The 21,023-nt window shown below is 37.1% G+C and overlaps 1 protein-coding gene across 4 annotated transcripts in view; it reads left to right on the top strand.

Moving 5' to 3' along the window:
* GSTCD (glutathione S-transferase C-terminal domain containing) overlaps positions 1–21,023 on the top strand; it is a 151,708-nt gene that overhangs the window by 115,649 nt on the left and 15,036 nt on the right. For 3 of the 4 annotated variants that reach the window (XM_070791117.1, XM_070791115.1, XM_070791114.1), the window contains 3 exons: positions 3,655–3,770; positions 3,931–3,975; positions 6,070–6,198. In XM_070791117.1, the coding sequence (XP_070647218.1) occupies positions 3,655–3,770; positions 3,931–3,975; positions 6,070–6,198 (290 nt within the window). Of the gene's footprint in view, positions 1–3,654; positions 3,771–3,930; positions 3,976–6,069; positions 6,199–6,414; positions 13,071–21,023 lie in introns of those variants that run through there. The other variant, XM_070791116.1, reaches the window with a different exon arrangement.

Raw genomic sequence — 21,023 nt, 5'->3', positions numbered from 1 at the left:
ACTAGAATGGTGAGGAGGAATTCTTTATTAGATGCAGTTTTTCCATGAAACACCTAGGCCTCATGCTACTGTATTTTTAGTTCAACCTGTGAATGTTATGGGCAATTTAATAGTCTCTGTATTTAAACAGAACCCTGAAAGGTCCCTTTTTGCCTTTATTTAAGCACAGATTCTTCATATGCAAAGAGGCAGGTTTAGCAAGTAAAACAGATCTTCATCAACATTTGCTTTTGAAACAAACCTGAGAAAGTTAGGCCATTCTAAATATCTGATAGAAGTACAGTACAGAACTTACTGTTAGATATTCCATTAAGTAAGTTTTATTTTCTTATCTCCTTATTCTTAACAAAAGATAATTCCTTTTCACTTTCTTTTTTGAAAATCCTTTGGCTAAGAATTGTTAAGAAATCCGCAAACACACCAAAGACTCAAATGCCAGTGCTAGTTTCTTTGCCACTTGATGGCTCCATTTAATAGCAGCATTTGTGACTCTCACTCTCCCAAGGGCCTCAAAAGTACTTTTCCTTTTTGCCTTCTGATTCCTGCCCCTTCTTCCCCTTCCTTGTTCTTATTCTTCTTCTGCCAAATAAAAACTACACTGCCATAATAAAAATAGACAATTAGGGGGATTTATGACTGGATGCATAGAGGGATGGAAAGATAGAAGTGTGATGAACCAACTCTGCTGCTACTGCTGCTGAGTCACTTCAGTCGTGTCCAACTCTGTGCGACCCCATAGACAGCAGCCCACCAGGCTCCCCCATCCCTGGGATTCTCCAGGCAAGATCACTGGAGTGGGTTGCCATTTCCTTCTCCAATGCATGAAAGTGAAAAGTGAAAGTGAAGTCACTCAGTCGTATCCGACCCTCAGCGACCCCATGGACTGCAGCCTACCAGGCTCCTCTGTCCATGGGATTCTCCAGGCAAGAGTACTGGAGTAGGGTGCCATTGCCAACTCTAGTAGGCTGTGAATGGTAGAATCTAGGTAGAGGGTACAAAGTCATTCACTGAATGTTGATTCTTTCAACTTTGCCTTGTGTTTAAAAATTGTCATAATAAAACCTCTTAGGAATGGCTGTCCACAAAATCACAGGGGCTTTTACTAACTGTTTAAATAGTTTGCTATTAGATAAAAATTAAAATAAGTACATGAAACAGTCTTCACAAATGAAGTCACCAAACTATTGATTTCAATGCTTTTCATGTTTGAAATTCACATTAGGCCATGCTAAATAATTAAGAATGAACACAATGAGTCAGGTGTATGATAATGACCATGTTGTTACAGTAGGAAATTGGTTAAATAAATTGGGTATAGGTAGTTAATAAAATTTTCACTGCCATTAAAACTTACAGTGTAAAAACAAATTCATAGACACAGAAAGATTTATAATGTTTTCTATGCTGTCTAGAAAATTATGAACTTACGGGTATAGTTGGAAGTACATATACTAAAAATAGAAAAGTACATAGAAAAATGACTTTTTATCTCATATAGATCTTTTTAAATTCACATTTTCTGTTTTTTCCTAAAAGTTTCCCAATGTTTTAATTTTAGTAATGGAAAAAAGAAGGAAAATACAAAAGAAAAAAGCATAATATTTTTCTGTGAAAATGGAGTGGGGAAACTTGTTATCTGTAAATAATTTTTGATCACGCCCAAAAGATTATCTGCATTTTTCCTTTTATATTTATCACTGAACTTCCCTGTAGCTCAAACAGTAAAGAATCTGTCTGTGATGCAGGAGACCAGGATTCGATCCCTGGGTTAGGAAGATCCTCCAGAGAAGGGAATGGCAATCCACTCCAGTATTCTTGCCTGGAGAATTCCATGAACAGAGAAGCCTAGCAGGCTACAGTTTGTGGGGTCGCAAAGAGTCGGACAAGACTGAGCAACTAACACACACACACTTCACTGAAAGCTACCCTTATATTTTTTAAATCTTGCTCTGATGAACAGTGCATTAGAAATATGTTAAAACGAATACTTGTATTCATTTTTCTGAAGATATTTTAGTGGACTTGACCGATGGCTTTTGAAAGGAAAGTTAAGATGTTTTCATATTGCTAGGCCCAAGGCATTTCGTGCTTGGAAATGCCCTATCTTCTATCTCTAATTACATTAAATTTCTGTGTCTGACTCATGAGGAAAGGAAGCTTCAAAGCAGAAATAAGAAAATCTAATTTATTTCTAAATGCAATAACAATTGATGTATTTTAGACAATGTGACACCTGTGTTCCAAGTGTCTTAACCAGAAGAATTAAGAGTTCACAGATGTGCCAGTTAGAGAATAAAAATGTTTTTATTATTATAGGTCTCTCTTCTCCAAGGAGATTTAAATATGTGCTGAAATTAGATAATCTTTATACTATGTCTCTAAGAGGGATAGAGGGAAGAGACTATTACTGTTAATTTTTATTCCTCCAGTAACAGACACCACCCTTATGGCAGAAAGTGAAGAGGAACTCAAAAGCCTCTTGATGAAAGTGAAAGAGGAGAGTGAAAAAGTTGGCTTAAAGCTCCGTTTTCCGAAAACTAAGATCATGGCATCTGGTCCCATCACTTCATGGGAAATAAATGGGGGAACAGTGGAAACAGTGTCAGACTTTATTTTGGGGGGCTCCAAAATCACTACAGATGGTGACTGCAGCCATGAAATTAAAAGACGCTTACTCCTTGGAAGGAAAGTTGTGACCAACCTAGATAGCATATTCAAAAGCAGAGACATTACTTTGCCAACAAAGGTCTGTCTAGTCAAGGCTATGGTTTTTCCAGTAGTCATGTATGGATGTGAGAGTTGGACTGTGAAGAAAGCTGAGCACTAAAGAATTGATGCTTTTAAACTGTAGTGTTGGAGAAAACTCTTGAGAGTCCCTTGGACTGCAAGGAGATCCAACCAGTCCATTCTGAAGGAGATCAGCCCCGGGATTTCTTTGGAAGGAATGATGCTAAAGCTGAAACTCCAGTACTTTGGCCACCTCATGTGAAGAGTTGACTCATTGGAAAAGACTCAGATGCTGGGAGGGATTGGGGGCAGGAGGAGCAGGGGACGACAGAGGATGAGATGGCTGGATGGCATCACCAACTTGATGTACATGAGTTTGGGTGAACTCTGGGAGTTGGTGATGGACAGGGAGGCCTGGCGTGTTGCGATTCATGGGGTCGCAAAGAGGTGGACATGACTGAGTGACTGAACTGAACTGAACTGAACATTTATTAAACTATTTATGACTCTGAAGTTAGTTTACACTTATTCTTTCCTCTCTTTCAAAGACATTTTTTCATAGATTTTTCTGTCAATGACAATTAAAAGAATAGTTGTGTTAGTCACTCAGTCGCGTCTGACCCATTGGTACCCCACGGACTGCAGCCCAACCAGACTTCTCTGTTCATGGAATTCTCCAGGCAAGAATACTGGAGTGGGTTGCCATTTCCTCCTCGAAAAGAATAGTTAGGTAAGAATAAAAGTAAAATTAAGCAAAAAGAGATTTCACCTCTGGGTTCCAGTTCTCTAATCCTCTCATGGTGGGTCACATGGAATGGTACTCACTTACGTCTGTGCCAGTCTTCCTATATGCTGCTGGTCTAGTGCACTGGTGCCTTTCCAGTCCCTGCAATACCTAATGTGTCACTGTCTTCATCCCTTTCCCAGGTAAAATGTCCAGTGATCGAGCTTTGAGGAAGCAGCAACAGTTGAACAACCTTGTTTATATGGTGACAAATCAAGCCAAACCTGGAGACAGAATTGTGGATTTCTGCAGTGGTGGGGTATCGTATCTCTTCTTTATTCTCTTTAGCCTTTCCAAGACGAAGTGACTTTACTACCTTACACTCAAGGACATGTTTTTATATGACAAGATTGTTGTCTCAGAATAAACAAAAGCCTGAGAGACCAAAGTTAACTTGTTCCTTTTCTTGCCTTTTTCAGGGCCATGTTGGGATTGTCCTAGCTCACGTGCTGCCATCATGCCAGGTAAAGTCTGAATGATAGATGATAAGAAACTGCACAGTTCAATTAGCTGAGTCTGGCTTATCCCTCTTTGAGTTGATAATCATTCACTGAGGTCAGATATGAGGCACAGGCATTTTATTTTTCGTTGAACTACACTTCTGAGATTCAGAATCTTAGGGGGAAAGAGTTAGGGCCACGTACAGTTTTTATTTTTTATAAAAGAAATAATTATTTAACTATTAAATTATTAATGATGAAACCAGTTTAATTGTCAACATTATTTTGTACTTGAAATACTAGCTTCTGGAACTTGTTGAGCATATTCTTTGGTGCCTTGGTTTTTAGTCATTGTATCAGAATTGTAAAAATATTTTTTAAAGAAAAAGATAAACCCCAGTTCTATCACTCTGATCCACCAAATGCATTTCCCCCCATGTGCTCATTAAACCATTGTTCAGAAGGATGCTTGTGGCTGCAAATTCTAAGACCGCAAATACAATTTCAACCACCTGCTTTCACTCAATCTTATGTCATAAATGTTTTTTTTCCTATTGCAAGTAGTTTTAAATATCATCACTGAAATGTGACTTCATAATATGTTTTTGAGTAAATGTACTGTAATTTATACAATCACCATCACCATTTGTTAGAAGTTTGTGCCATTTTTAGTCTTTTGTCATAGTAAATCATTTCCTCCCAGCTTTTAGCATAAAAGCTAGAACTTAATGTCATTTTTTCAAATTACAATTCTTTGCTTGTGAGCTCTCTGGAAATTACAAAATAATTAAAGTGATTATTCTCAGAAGGAAAAATGTGGAAGAACTCATAAACTGGCCAGAATGATAGAGAGTGGAAGACATTATTCTTTATCTTTCTTAGTAAATAAATGAGGACTATGAGGAGAAAGAGGCAGGCATCTGTTTCATCACCAAGGAAAACAACAATTTCGTGGTTGGAGTAAGAGGAAGAGAGCTCACAGAGCAGAATCCTGGAGATGCAGAGTCAGGGTCTGGTGTCTTTTTTTCCCTTCCTAAAAGGTCTGGAAACTTAGAGAGGTTGAAATTGGAGAAGGAAAATCTTGGCTAGAATAAAGGCTGGAAACCTTTGACACCAAATATCCTCTGACAAGCTTTTTATACAAAAAGGTCCAGAATTTTTCCATAAAGACAAAAGTAAGGACAAAATAAGGACCAAACTAAGAATGAGAATGATGAAAGTGACCTAAGTCTGCCCACTTTTCTTCATCCAAATCAGTGATGTCTCCTGTCTTCCTTGGCCTGGCTTACTATCAGAAATTTGTAACTTGCTGCCCTGCCTTTTGCCTTGGCCCCACCAATCCATACTATGCATTGCAAGCAACTGGTTGTCCTTTTATCCCGTGTGATCTTGACTCCCATTACCTCTCCAGTCTGATTTCTACTCTCCACACCCTGTCTCCCCACTCCAAGCTCCAGCATCGCTCACTGTACCCCAACTATACCAGTCTTCTCAGTTCTTCAAACCCACTGTATCTTTCTCACATGTCCCTCTCTCCACCAGAAACACTGCTTCATTCCTCCAGCTAATTTCTATTCATTTTTCAGGCCTCAATTAATATGTTATTCTTTAATATTAAATGACTAAAACCGCTCTTAGTCATCAAGTTTACATGCTTTGATAACACATTATATGTCTTTGATTAAGCACTCACCGCTCGCTGTATTATAATTACCTGTCTCACTTGTATCACCATATCTATAAGCTCCAAGTGTTCAAGGACCTTGTTTGCTTTTGTACTGTACTATCTGGCATATGTCCTAGCACAGGATAGTGAAAATGAAGTGAAAGTGAAAATCACTCAGTCGTGTCTGACTCTGCGACCCCATGGACAGTATAGCCTGCCAGACTCCTCTGCCCGTGAAATTCTCCAGGCCAGAATACTGGAGTGGGTAGCTGTTCCCTTCTCCAAGGGATCTTTCCAGCCCAGAGATCCAACCCAGGTCTCCCACAGCACAACAATAAGGATCAACATAATATGATCAACATTATTAAAGCTAGTAAATACAGTAATAATAGTTGGCTTTAATGTCTAAACTAGTTTACTGAATATACTATTGTTTCCTGTGTGAAATCTAGGTTATACTAATAGAAAACAAGGAATTATCATTAATTCGTGCTAAGAAGAGAAGTGATGAACTAGGTTTAAGCAACATTTGGTTCATTCAAGCAAATATGGAGTATTTTACGGGGATGTTTAATATTGGGGTAAGTAATCACGCAATTTCAGTTTCTTTAACTAAATAAGAGAAATGAAATGTCCTAGAGTAAATAAAGGAGATACATTTATTTTCTTTGCTAAACAAGAAATTTATAACTTTTGTTTTCTACTGTCTATAAAGTAGTATACCTTATTAATGAATATTACTTCATTCACAGCATTTTATTATTATATGGTAAAGATAATATTTGTTCCTCTACCAGACAGGAACTTTATTTTCTTCACTGCAAGATCCCCAGTGCCTGAAAAAATGTTTGACACATGGCAAGTACTTTAAAAATAGTCACTAATTGAATGAATTCTAATGAAGATGACTTCCCTTGGTTTATTCTACATTTTTAGAAGGTAGTGAAAGAAAAACAGAGAATATAATAGAGTTTGTTTATATGTGTAACTAATTCATTTTGCTGAACACCTGAAACTAACAGATTTAAATCAACTATACTCCAATTGAAAAAAAATAAGCTGCAAATACTTGAGTTGCTTTCAGATAATTCTTTCTTTAGCAAGGATTTGATATTTTCATGTATTCTGAGCTTCTAGTATAAAATGTATCGGTGATGTTTTTGAAACCTTCAAATCAGATTGTTGTTGTTTGATACCACTAGAAGACCAAAGATAATGTGATTGTGTCAGTTCATTTAAATCCAGGGTTGTACACTCTGGTGGAATTTGAGTTTCAATAAGATGTTAGCATTGCTGCTGTTCTTGTATCTGTTTTGAATGTTTTTCCTTATTTTTAGAGTACTAAATGCTTGATGTAGAAAGCTACATAATAATATAAGGAAGAATCACCAGTATTTCTGCTAGTGAGAGATAATACTATCAAAACCCTTTGGTCTTTGTGTATTTATACACGCAAACAAATGCATATTTACATACACCTTGAGATCCTGCTTTACCCGAAATTGTCATAAATACTTTCCCTACTCATTAATCATGTTCCTTTTCTATTGTTATTATACTTGTTATTTATTATATGTGTCTAATGATGTATCAATTAAGACTTTTGATTCCTTTGCCTAATCACTTTACAGGAAGGTTGTGCTAACTTGCATTCCCAACTGGATATGGTCACATAGCATATACAATGGGCTTGTCTAGTTGAAATTCTTGTCCAATCTTAGAAGTCCAGACCTTTCATAGTACTTTTGATTTTTGTTCAGTCAGTGAAATTCATTTCTTAAATACCAACTTCTGTAAAATTGTGAGACTTATTGTTATATAGCCTGAAAAGAATGCACTGTGTTTCCTTTGTGGATATAATATAGATTGGTTATCTCAAGCAAAGTTTATGGAAAGAGAAGTAAACTTTTAAGAAACCTGTTAGGAAGGATATTCAGGAAAATATAGATATCTGATACAGCAAGTTCAAATTAAATATATATTTATGTACCACCTAAATTTTACATAAATGTTGAGGTGGAAGATAAAGCTTCTCCCTAAAACAGGCCATTAAACCAATGCCCATGTTACCAGTACACCAGGAAGAGTGTATAAGGTAGCATTTACTCACCTCTCAAATCACAAAATTCCCAGCCGATCAACCATGTATCTCTTTACCCTTCCATGGCTTGTAGGTGATAAATCATTCTGGCACATTCTTATACCTTTCAAGGTCGTGTAATTCACTAACACCAACTAGCAAAGTATATGTCTTTTGGGAAGTGACATTTTTCTCTATATCTCATAATAATATACCCATAATGGTTTTTTTTTTTCTTTCATAATTACCTTTGTCAAGATATATGGAAAATAAATTAAAATTACTTGGAGGATTAAACCAAAATTAGATTTAAGAATATAATTTGCCTAGGAGGATTAATTGAAGTATTGTCAGTAGATAAATCAAACCAAATGCATCAGTGGCTCTTTTATATGAAATAGACTCTAGTGAAAACACTGTAGCTAGAGAGGAAATCAGAATAACCAGGTATTGGGAATGTAGTAAAGCTCTATTAATTCAGTTTTGTGGTATTTCAAATAAGGGTTTGCTGCTGCTGCTGCTAAGTCGCTTCAGTCGTGTCTAACTCTGTGCAACCCCAGAGACAGCAGCCCACCAGGCTCCTCTGTCCCTGGGATTCTCCAGACAAGAACACTGGAGTGGGTTGCCATTTCCTTCTTAATGCATGCATGCATGCTAAGTTGCTTCAGTCATGTCCGACTCTGTGCGACCCTATGGACAGCAGCCCACCAGGCTCCTCTGTCCACAGGATTCTCTAGGCAAGAATAATGGAGTGGGTTGCCATTTCCTTCTCCAAAATAAGGGCTTAGTTAGTGTTTATCTTTGCTTAGTAAATGCCTTTTCTTTTGCTATTTTTCTCTGGACATAAAAATCAATGCTGTAAACAAGATTTTAAAGGGAGATTTTTAAAGTCCTCAAACCAACTATCTTTAGAAACGTCAAACAAATCAATTATATGTAAGAACTGAAATACTTATTATTTGTCTTATCTCCATTAATACAATGACCTGTATCAGGCAAAAATGAATAGATTTACTAACTTTGTAAAACTAGTGTGACTTGAAATAATGGAAGAAAACAAATCTAAATACTTTTAGGTCTTTCAACAAGGTCTTCCATCACCCCAAGGGCTGTGCTTCCCCCTTGTAACCAGAATCAGTGAGGTAACACCATATTCCAAAGAGCATTTGTAGTTTCTGACTTTCCCTTGTGTTTATTTGAGAAATGTATTTGCTTAGAAATACAAATATCTAATAAGCTTATTAGAAACATTCAAAGTCTCTAGTAACCAAATGCATTTCAACTTGAACAACAATGATATTCTGTCCTTGTTCTTAGTATTTGCAAGGATTTTAAAAATATTACTCATTGACTGTAAGACTTCTGTGAGGAGCCCACATCATATAGGAGCTTTGAAACTTTTCATTAACAGGATATTTGTAATGATTTGTTAATGACATGAAATGTTAGTTATAATGGTAAACAGAGAAATTTTTATTAACATAATTGTTCTGTGCATCCATGCTCACTCATCGTGCCCAACTCTTTGCAGCCCCATGGACTGTAGCCCACCAGGCTTCTCTGTCCAGGCAAGAATTTTCCAGGCAAGAATACTGGAGTGGGTTGCCATTTCCTACTCCGAGGAAACATATTGGTTAAGAGAATGCATTTTAAAATTGAATTTAACTTGTGCTAAAGTCTCAGAGTGGCCACTTACTCGTTGTAATTCCAGGATTCCTTCAGAAGCTAGAATCATCTCCTTAATCAAAGAGGTTAAAAGAGCCTCCTCTACAGAATCAGAACAATCCCCAGAGAAAATACTATAGCTATAATTAAAAAAAAAAAAGAAAAAAACAGCTGACCACCTGATTACACAGTCACTAAGGAAGTTTACCTTCAAGCCTTTCACTCAAACCTCCATCAACTTTTTAGAGATTCACTCTTGTATGAACAGGCAACTGAGGAATATCAAGTGTGGAAAACTTCCAAAATAGAGGAGATCAAAGCAAAAACCATGACAAAGCATCTCCTTTTTATTCAAGGAGAGCTCAGAGAAGATACTGCATGAATGAAACAAAGGTAAAATGAAAAAGAAGTGAACCATCAGAGAACAAGAAAGAATAAAACATGCTAGCTCAAATAAAAAGCAAGTGGAAAATCTAAAACATGAAGTATAGGACATCATTTGAAAAAACAGGACAAAAAAATGATAGGGACTGTGAAAGAAGCATTTTTTTCCAATAGAGGTTTAGTCTATGAATCCAATACGTCAATAATAGGAGAAACAGATATAGAAAACAGATAAAATGATGGAGAGAAAAATATCAAAGAATTAACATAAGAAAATGTGTAAGTAATGAAAAATATGTTTCTCTTATCTGACAAAGCCCACTTAAATAAATGACCAAAAGCAAGGCACATTGTTGGGGGGCGGGGGAAGGGGAAGACTGTTGTGATAAAAAGAAGTTCCTGACAGTTTCCAAAGAGAAAAAACAAATAGGTCACAAACAGAAAATTTGAAATCAAAATGCCATCACACTTCTTAATAGCCACATGGAAAGCTAGAAGACAGTGAAGCAATGCCTTCAAAATTCTAAAAGACACTTTCCAACCTAAAATGTTATGCCCAACCAATCAACAATCATGTATGCAAGTAATAAAGAAAATGTCAAGATCTCAAGAAAATGTACATCAGGAAACTATGTAGAAGATGTGTTTCACCAAAATAAGACAACACAGAAATACAAAGGATCATAAGAGACTACTATCAGCAATTATATGCCAATAAAATGGACAACATGGAAGAAATGGACAAATTCTTAGAAAAGTACAACTTTCCAAAACTGGACCAGGAAGAAATAGAAAATCTTAACAGACCCATCACAAGCACAGAAATTGAAACTGTAATCAAAAATCTTCCAGCAAACAAAAGCCCAGGTCCAGACAGCTTCACAGCTGAATTCTACCAAAAATTTAGAGAATAGCTAACACCTATCCTACTCAAACTCTTCCAGAAAATTGCAGAGGAAAGTAAACTTCCAAACTCATTCTATGAGGCCACCATCACCCTAATACCAAAACCTGACAAAGATCCCACAAAAAAAGAAAACTACAGGCCAATATCACTGATGAACATAGATGCAAAAATCCTTAACAAAATTCTAGCAATCAGAATCCAACAACACATTAAAAAAATCATACACCATGACCAAGTTGGGCTTTATCCCAGGGATGCAAGGATTCTTCAATATCCACAAATCAATCAATGTAATACACCACATTAACAAATTGAGAAATAAAAGCCATATGATTATCTCAATAGATGCAGAGAAAGCATTTGACAAAATTCAACATCCATTTATGATAAAAACTCTCCAGAAAGCAGGAATAGAAGGAACATACCTCAACATAATAAAAGCTATATATGATAAACCCACAGCAAATATTATCCTCAATGGTGAAAAATTGAAAGCATTTCCCCTAAAGTCAGGAACAAGACAAGGGTGCCCACTTTCACCATTACTATTCAACATAGTATTGGAAGTTTTGGCCACAGCAATCAGAGCAGAAAAAGAAATAAAAGGAATCCAAATTGGAAAAGAAGAAGTAAAACTCTCCCTGTTTGCAGATGACATGATCCTCTACATAGAAAACTCTAAAGACTCCACCAGAAAATTACTAGAACTAATCAATGATTATAGTAAAGTTGCAGGATATAAAATCAACACACAGAAATCCCTTGCATTCCTATACACTAATAATGAGAAAATAGAGAAATTAAGGAAACAATTCCATTCACCATTGCAATGGAAAGAATAAAATATTTAGGAATATATCTACCTAAAGAAACTAAAGACCTATATATAGAAAACTATAAAACACTGGTGAAAGAAATCAAAGAGGACACTAATAGATGGAGAAATATACCATGTTCATGGATTGGAAGAATCAATATAGTGAAAATCAGTATACTACTCAAAGCAATTTATAGATTCAATGCAATCCCTATCAAGCTACCAATGGTATTCTTCACAGAGCTAGAACAAATAATTTCACAATTTCTATGGAATTACAAATAACCTCAAATAGCCAAAGCTATCTTGAGAAAGAAGAATGGAACTAGAGGAATCAACCTACCTGACTTCAGGCTCTACTACAAAGCCACAGTCATCAAGACAGTATGGTACTGGCACAAAGACAAATATAGATCAATGGAACAAAATACACATATGGACACCTTATCTTTGACAAAGGAGGCAAGAATGTACAATGGATTAAAGACAATCTCTTTAACAAGTGGTGCTGGGAAAACTGGTCAACCACTTGTAAAAGAATGAAACTAGAGCACTTTCTAACACCATACACAAAAATAAACTCAAAATGGATTAAAGATCTAAACGTAAGACCAGAAACTATAAAACTCCTAGAGGAGAACATAGGCAAAACACTCTCCGACATACATCACAGCAGGATCCTCTATGACCCACCTCCCAGAATATTGGAAATAAAAGCAAAAATAAACAAATGGGACCTAATTAAACTTAAAAGCTTCTGCACATCAAAGGAAACTATAAGCAAGGTGAAAAGACAGCCTTCAGAATGGGAGAAAATAATAGCAAATGAAGCAACTGACAAACAACTCATCTCAAAAATATACAAGCAACTCCTACAGCTCAACTCCAGAAAAATAAATGACCCAATCAAAAAATGGGCCAAAGAACTAAATAGACATTTCTCCAAAGAAGACATACAGATGGCTAACAAACACATGAAAAGATGCTCAACATCACTCATTATCAGAGAAATGCAAATCAAAACCACTATGAGGTACCATTTCACGCCAGTCAGAATGGCTGCGATCCAAAAGTCTACAAGCAATAAATGCTAGAGAGGGTGTGGAGAAAAGGGAACCCTCTTACACTGTTGGTGGGAATGCAAACTAGTACAGCCACTATGGAGAACAGTGTGGAGATTCCTTAAAAAACTGGAAATAGAACTGCCTTATGATCCAGCAATCCCACTGCTGGGCATACACACTGAGGAAACCAGAATTGAAAGAGCCACGTGTACCCCAATGTTCATCACAGCACTGTTTATAGTAGCCAGGACATGGAAGCAACCTAGATGTCCATCAGCAGATGAATGATTAAGAAAGCTATGGTACATATACACAATGGAGTATTACTCAGCCATTAAAAAGAATACATTTGAATCAGTTCTAATGAGGTGGATGAAACTGGAGCCTATTATACAGAGTGAAGTAAGCCAGAAAGAAAAACACCAATACAGTATACTAACGCATATATAAGGAATTTAGAAAGATGGTAACAATAACCATGTATACGAGACAGCAAAAGAGACACTTATGTATAGAACAGTCTTTTGGACTCTGTGGGAGAGGGAAAGGGTGGGATGATTTGGGAGAATGGCATTGAAATATGTATAATATCATATATGAAATGAGTCACCAGTCCAGGTTTGATGCACGATGCTGGATGCTTGGGGCTGGTGCACTGGGACGACCCAGAGGGATGGTATGGGGAGGGAGGAGGGAGGAGTGTTCAGGATGGGGAACACATGTATACCTGTGGCAGATTGATTTCGATATATGGCAAAACCAATACAATATTGTAAAGTTAAAAAATAAAATTAAAAAAAAATAAAAGTTGGACTTATCATATCCTAAAAAAATAAATAAATAAATAAATAATAATAAAAAGGAATCAGTTCAGTCACTTACTTGTGTCTGACTCTTTGTGACCCCATGGACTACAGCATGCCAGGCCTCCCTGTCCATCACCAACTCCCAGAGTTTACTCAAACTCATGTACATTGAGTCGGTGATACCATCCAACCATCTCATCCTCTGTCGTCCCCTTCTCCTCCTGCCTTCAATCTTTGCCAGCATCAGGGTCTTTTCCAATGAGTCAGTTCTCTGCATCTTGTGGTCAAAGTATTGGAGGTTCAGCTTCAGCAAAAGTACTTCCAATGAATATTCAGAACTGATTTCCTTTAGGATGGACTGGTTGGATCTCTTTGGTGTCCAAAAGACTCTCAAGAGTCTTCTCCAACACTACAGTTCAAAAGCATCAATTCTTCGGCACTCAGCTTTTTTATAGTCCAATTCTCACACCCATACATGACTACAGGAAAAACTATAGCTTAGACTAGACGGACCTTTGTCAGCAAAGTAATGTCTCTGCTTTTTAATATGCTGTCTAGGTTGGTTATAACTTTTCTTCCAAGGAGTAAGTGTCTTTCAATTTCATGGCTGCAGTCACCATCTGCAGTGATTTTGGAGCCCCCCCCCCCCCCAACTCAAAAAGTCTGTCAGTGTTTCCACTGTTTCCCCATCTGTTTGCCAAGAAGTCATGGGACCAGATGCCATGATCTTAGTTTTCTGAATGTTGAGTTTTAAGCCAAATTAAACTGCTGATTAAACTTAAACTCTCTTCTTTCACTTTCACCAAGAGATTCTTTAGTTCTTCTTCGCTTTCTGCCATAAGGGTGGTGTCATCTGCATATCTGAGGTTATTGCTATTTCTCCTGGCAATCTTGATTCCAAATTGTGCTTCATGCTGTCTGGCATTTCTCATAATGTACTCTGCATATAAGTTAAATAAGCAGGGTAACAATATACAGCCTTGACGTACTCCTTTTCTTATTTGGAACCAATCCATTGTTCCATGTCTGGTTCTAACTGTTGCTTCTTGACCTGCATACAGGTTTCTCAGGAGGCAGGTAAGGTGGTCTGGTATTCCCATCTCTTTAAGACTTTTCCACAGTTTGTTGTGATCCATACAGTCAAAGGCTTTGGCATAGTCAATAAAGCAGAAGTAGATGTTTTTCTGGAACTCTCTTGCTTTTTCCATGATCCAGAGGATGTTGGCAATTTGATCTCTGATTCCTCTGCCTTTTCTAAATCCAGCTTGAACATCTGGAAGTTCATGGTTCATGTACTGTTGAAGCCTGGCTTGGAGAATTTTGAGCATTACTTTACTAGTGTGTGAGATGAGTGCAGGTGTATGGTAGTTTGAGCATTCTTTGGCATTGTCTTTCTTGGGATTAGAATGAAAACTCACCTTTTCCAGTCCTGTGGCCACTGCTAAGTTTTCCAAATTTGCTGGCATATTGAGTGCAGCACTTTCACAGCATCATCTTTTAGGATTTGAAATAGCTCAACTGGAATTCCATTACCTCCACTAGCTTTGTTCATGGTGATGCTTCCTAAGGCCTACTTGACTTCACATGCCAGGATGTCTGGCTCTAGGTGAGTGATCACACCATCATGATTCTCTGGGTCATGAAGATCTTTTTTGTACAGTTCTTCTGTGTATTCTTCCCACCTCTTCTTAATACCTTCTGCTTCTGTTAGGTCCATACCACTTCTGTCCTTTATTGAGCCCATCTTTACATGAAATGTTCCCTTGGTATCTCTAATTTTCTTGAAGAGATCTCTAGTCCCATTCTATTGTTTCCTCTATTTTTTCCATTGATCACTGAGGAAGGCTTTCTTATCTCTCCTTGCTATTCTTTAGAAGTCTGCATTCAAATGTTTATATCTTTCCTTTTCTCCTTTGCCTTTCACCTCTTTTCTTTTTACAGCTCTTTGTAAGCCTTCCTGAGACAACCATTTTGCCTTTTTGCATTTCTTTTTCTTGGGGATGGCCTTGATCACTGCCTCCTGTACATTGTCATAAACCTCAGTCCATAGTTCTTCAGGCACTCTGTCTATCAAATCTAATCCCTTGAATCTATTTTTCACTTCCACTGTATAATTGTAAGGGATTTGATTTAGGTCATACCTGAATGGTCTAGAACTAACATCCAAAAAAGATGTCCTTTTCATTATAGGGGACTGGAATGCAAAAGTAGGAAGTCAAGAAACACCTGGAGTAACAGGCAAATTTGGCATTGGAGTACAGAATGAAGCGGAGCAAAGGCTAATAGAGTTTTGCCAAGAGAACACACTGGTCATAGCAAAGCCGTTTTCCAACAACACAAGAGAAGAGTCTACACATGGACATCACCAGATGGTCAATACTAAAATCAGATTGATTATATTCTTTGCAGCCAAAGATGGAGAAGCTCTATACAGTCAGCAAAAACAAGACCAGGACCTGACTGTGGCTCAGAGCATGAACTCCTTATTGCCAAATTCAGACTTAAATTGAAGAAATAGGGAAAACCACTAGACTACTCAATGGACATGAGTTTGAGTAAACTCTAGGAATTGGTGATGGACAGGGAGGCCCGGCGTACTGTAGTCCATGGGGTCGCAAAGAGTCAGACATGACTGAGTGACTGAACTGAACTGAACTGAATGGTCTAGTGCTTTTCCCTACTTTCTTCAATTTAAATATGAATTTGGCCATAAGGAATTCATGATCTGAGCCACAGTCAGCTCCCTGTCTTGTTTTTGGTGACTGTACAGGGTTTCTCCGTCTTTGGCTGGATGAAAGATGTACTAAAAGGGAATGCTGCTGCTGCTGCTAAGTCACTTCAGTCGTGTCTGACTCTGTGTGACCCCATAGACGGCAGCCACCAGGCTCCGCTAACCCTGGGATTCTCCAGACAAGAACACTGGAGTGGGTTGCCATTTCCTTCTCCAGTGCATGAAAGTGAAAAGGAATAAGTGGTATCTAATACAAGAGTGGGTGAAGGGACTGCTTAGTCTGATGGCAAAGGAAAATCACAGGACCAGACAGAGCTAGGTGTTAGGCCTAGAAAGCTGTGAATCCAGGTTTTAGTAAAAGGTCAGAAGGCCCAGGAAAGATGTCTTCAGGAAAGAAAAATGGAACAGGCCAATTATTTGACAATTTTCACATAGTGGAAAATTGTACCATAGAACATTTTACAGAACTTTTGTGCAGGGAAAGTCTTGGATGTTAAGAAGAAAAAATTTTACAGCATAGTTAGCTCAGCAGTGAACTATACATATGGTTAATATACAAAGAAATATTAATAAAAGACACTGCATGAACACTTAACTAAAATTTAGAGGTAATATTAAGAGGATGACCAAAGGGAAAGGGCATATAAATTATGCCAAAAAAAACACCCCACTTTATCTCCTGAAACAGAAAATCAATAGATGGTGTCTAATATTTACAAATCGAAAGAGCAGTGTACGTTTTTTAATTGCAGTATAGTTGATTTACAATGTCATGTTAGTTTCAGGCATATAGCACAGTGATTCAGATATACATATATTTATGTAAATATATATATATACACACATATTCTTTTTCAGATTCTTTTCCCTTATAGATTATTACAAAATGTTGGGTAAAGATCCCTGTGCTATACAGTAGGTCTTTGTTGGTTACCTATTTTATATATAGTAGTGTGTATCTGTTAATCTCAGTCTTCTAATTTATCCCTCCTTTTCCCTTCATAACTGTAAGTTTGTTTTCTGTTTGTGGGTATTTTTGTTTTGTAAATAATTCATTTATATATATATTTTTTAGATTCCACGTATAAGCAATATCATGTATTTGTCTTTCTCTGCCTGACTTTCTCCACTTAGCATGATAATCTGTAGGTCCATCCATGTTGCTGCAAATGCTATCTCATTTTTAAAGGCTGAGCAATGTATATACTCCACTGTATATATTATATATAACATTGTCGTTGTTCAGTCACTAAGTGTGTCCAACTCTTTGCAACCCCATGGACTGTAGCACATCAGGGGTCATATATATATAACATATATAATTATATATTATATGTATATGTTATATGTATGTGTGAAAGTTGCTCAATCTGTCCAACTCTTTGCAACCCCTTGGATTATACAGTCCATGGAATTCTCCAAGCCAGAATACTGAAGTGGGTAGCCTTTGCCTTCTGCAAGAGATCTTCCCAACCCAGGGATCAAACCAAGGTCTCCCACATTGCAGGTGGATTCTTTACCAGCTGAGCTACCGGGAAAGCCCATATGTTTTATATATATATTTATATATATATATACACACACACACACACATACATACATATTAATATATAATGTATAATTAGTATATAATATTTTATTATATTAATCACATATCATATAATACATTAAATCTATATAATAAATTATAACATATCTATGTTATATGTTATATGTATATGTTATATATATGTATAATGTGTGTGTATATATATATTATATCTATGTTACATCTTCTTTTTTTGTTTTTCAGAATTGCCCTCAGGTGTCAGAACCTCTGCAGAAAGAGCTGTGAGGGCAGACAGCTCTTTCTTTTTTAACATGTTTATTTTTTTGGCTGTGCTGGGTCTTTGTTTAGTTTCAGCCCTTGAAATCTCTGATCTTCGTTGCAGCATCTGGGATCTTTCAGTTGCAGCATGTGAACTTAGTAGCAGCGTGTGGGATCTAGTTCCCTGACCAGGGATTGAATCTGGCCCTCTACATTGGGAACTGGGGTCTTAGCCACGGGACCACCAGGGAAGTCCCTATCTCACATCTTTGTTGTCCATCCCACTCCAGTGTTCTTGCCTGGAGAATCCCAGGGACGGCGGAGCCTGGGGGGCTGCCATCTATGGGGTCACACAGAGTCGGACACGGCTGAAGCGACTTAGCAGCAGCAGCATCTGTTGATGGACACTTAAGTTGCTTCCATGTCTTGGCTATTATAAATAGTACTGCAGTGGAAATTGAGCTGCAAGTATCTTTTCAAATTATGGTTTTCTGTGGATATATTCCCAGGAGTGGGAGTGCTGGATCATATGGTAACTCTATTTTAAGTTTTATAAGGAACCCCCATACTGTTCTCCATAGTGTCTGCACCAATTTATTTTCCTACTAACTGTGTAGGAGGGTTCCTTTTTATCCACACCCTCTCCAGCATTTATTATTTGTAGACTTTTTGACAATGGCTATTCTGACTGGAGTAAGGTGATACCTCACTATAGTTTTGATTTGAAAGAAGCAATATACATTTATTGTATAGAAAAACAGAGATGGATTTCAGGAAAGAAAACCAATGAGTTGAAAAGCATTATCTGTTCACCAGATTTTCTCTTTGAGTGAAGTGTGTACAGAACAAGGAACTGTTTTTGTCATTCCCTCCTTAGCGTTATTTAAATTTTAAAGCCAATTGCCTATAATATATTACGTGAAAGTTTTTAAAGAGGGAAAACAGGAGATCAGTTGAGACCAAGCTTGCTTCTGTCTAAGATATCTGGTTAAGAATCCTTCTTTGAGAAGCAGTGGCTCAGAGCATGACTGGGTTGAGGCAAATTTAGAGATGATTCAGTTTAGCTTTCTCCTTTTGTAGATACAAAAGTTGAGGCTGCACTTGGGGAAGAGGAACGTAGCAAGTTAATGTGAGAGCTGGGATTGGAGTGACTTCCTGTTTGCTCCTCACATCTAAAGAAAGAAGTAGACAAGGAACATAGAGAATTAGAATAATGGTGTCAGAGAGATTGAGATTAAATCTTGTCTTCGTCATTTATGACCTTGGATTAGCCACTTGGTCTTTTTGTAAAATGGGGAATACAACATCTATATCTGTGGTTTGGACTAAGAAAAGACTATTAAATGTTAAATTAATCTTAAAAAAAAAAAAAACCCAAAGCAAAGAAAAACAACCCCAAGGATAGGATGCCTAGTAAAATCATAAATCTAGCACAAGCTTAGTTTTGGGGGTATGAATAAGGCATAGGCTTACTGTCTTTACCAACATATATTCTTTTAGAATATATGTGTCTTTATCAACATATATTTTCTTAGAGAAGAATCAATCAGCTTTGCCTAGAATCTTGCCTTGTTTTTTAGAAGCTGCCAGTTGAAAGACATTCTGAGAGTGAGTGATGATTAATTTCTTTTATTTACTACCACATATAGCAAAGATACGTGGTTTGAAGTTTCTTGGCTGTTCAGTTATATTTCACTGGCTAACATCATAGGATGTGTTATACTTAGAATTTTTAGGACATGTATTAAATAGATTGATTGAAGTAAGGAAAAGTAAGGGAAAAGCCCTTAATTTATAGTCTCTGAATTCTTCAGCATTTATTTGGATCAATAATATTTACATATACTTTGGAATGTGCATTACCTAGGCCAATAGATACTTTTACAATTCAACTTTTATCTTTTGTTAGAATTCAGTGTATTTACAGGGAACCACAGTACTGAATTTTGGGAATCAGTGAAGCACTTGTTTGCTGTGTTCTCCACTAGTTGTTGATTAAGTATGGTGTTTTCCCCCAGCACAGTAACCTTTATTAGATACTCATAGTTTATGTTTTATGCTCTTTCTACAATTGTCAGATCTATCCAGTGTATATACTAATAAATCTATTCATCCTTTATATATTATATTACAAACTCTCTGGTCATATGTTTAAAATGTACTTAGAAATTAGATTTCATACCAGTTTCTGTAAATAGTAATGGTTTAAGAAAAAAAAAATTAGATGTATTTCTCTTTGTCTCTTCCTTCCCTTGTCACTCCTTTATGTGTAACTAGAACATGTTCCATTCCTTCTTCTCTTAAATCAGTGGTGAACCTAAGCGTGACACCCAGAAATTCTTCATTGAAACAGATGGTCTCTAAGGGTTCCTTCCAGCTCCAAATAAGTTGGTCAGGGAAGGCATAGCATGATGTAGTGGAAAGCCTGTGAGCTTCAGACCTGGATTCAGAGTTCATCTGGAATGCTTGCTGTCTAGGTGACCTTGTCATGATGTTGCAAGAGACATAGTAAGAGCTATTTAAAGTATTAGTTTTAAAAAGAAAAGAATCAAGCAATTAAAACAAGAAAAAATATCTATGTAAAGATTTTTACATCTTGCAGACACTGAATACATGCTAGTTCCCTATGGTGGTGTAATTCCAGAGGACAGTAGGACCAGTGAGATAAAGAAAATGAGAAGGAATGTACAGTATTCCCCCAACCCCCATCTTTGTAATTTTGCTTTCCTTGGTTTCAGTTACCTGTGGTCAGTTATGGTCTGAAATATTAAATGGAAAATTCAAAAAAAAAAAAAAAAAACCCAATTCCTAAATTTGAAATTATACACTGTCCTCCAACCAGCCCAGGACATGAATAATTCCTTTGTCCAGGGTATTCACGCGATATACATTCTCCCCCAACCAATATAGGAATAAACATAGTACAGTTGACCCTTGAACTACATGGGTCAGGCTGGGGGTCAGGATCCTGCCCTTCAGGAGCTGCTTTGTTGAGAGTATATACTGAATTGCCCCAAGCTTGAGTTTCCTCACTTCTCGGATGGAGATAATAAAATCTTTCAGGGCTGTTGTGAGCATAGGAGGATGTGTGTGCCATCACCCAGCATAGTTGCCAACACATAAAGGGCACGGGGTGAGTATTGGT

The sequence above is a fragment of the Bos indicus genome, chromosome 6 (assembly GCF_029378745.1).
Source record: "Bos indicus isolate NIAB-ARS_2022 breed Sahiwal x Tharparkar chromosome 6, NIAB-ARS_B.indTharparkar_mat_pri_1.0, whole genome shotgun sequence".
NCBI lineage: Eukaryota > Metazoa > Chordata > Mammalia > Artiodactyla > Bovidae > Bos > Bos indicus.
Note: the sequence above shows the minus strand (reverse complement) of the source record. Positions and strands in the feature narration are given on the sequence as shown.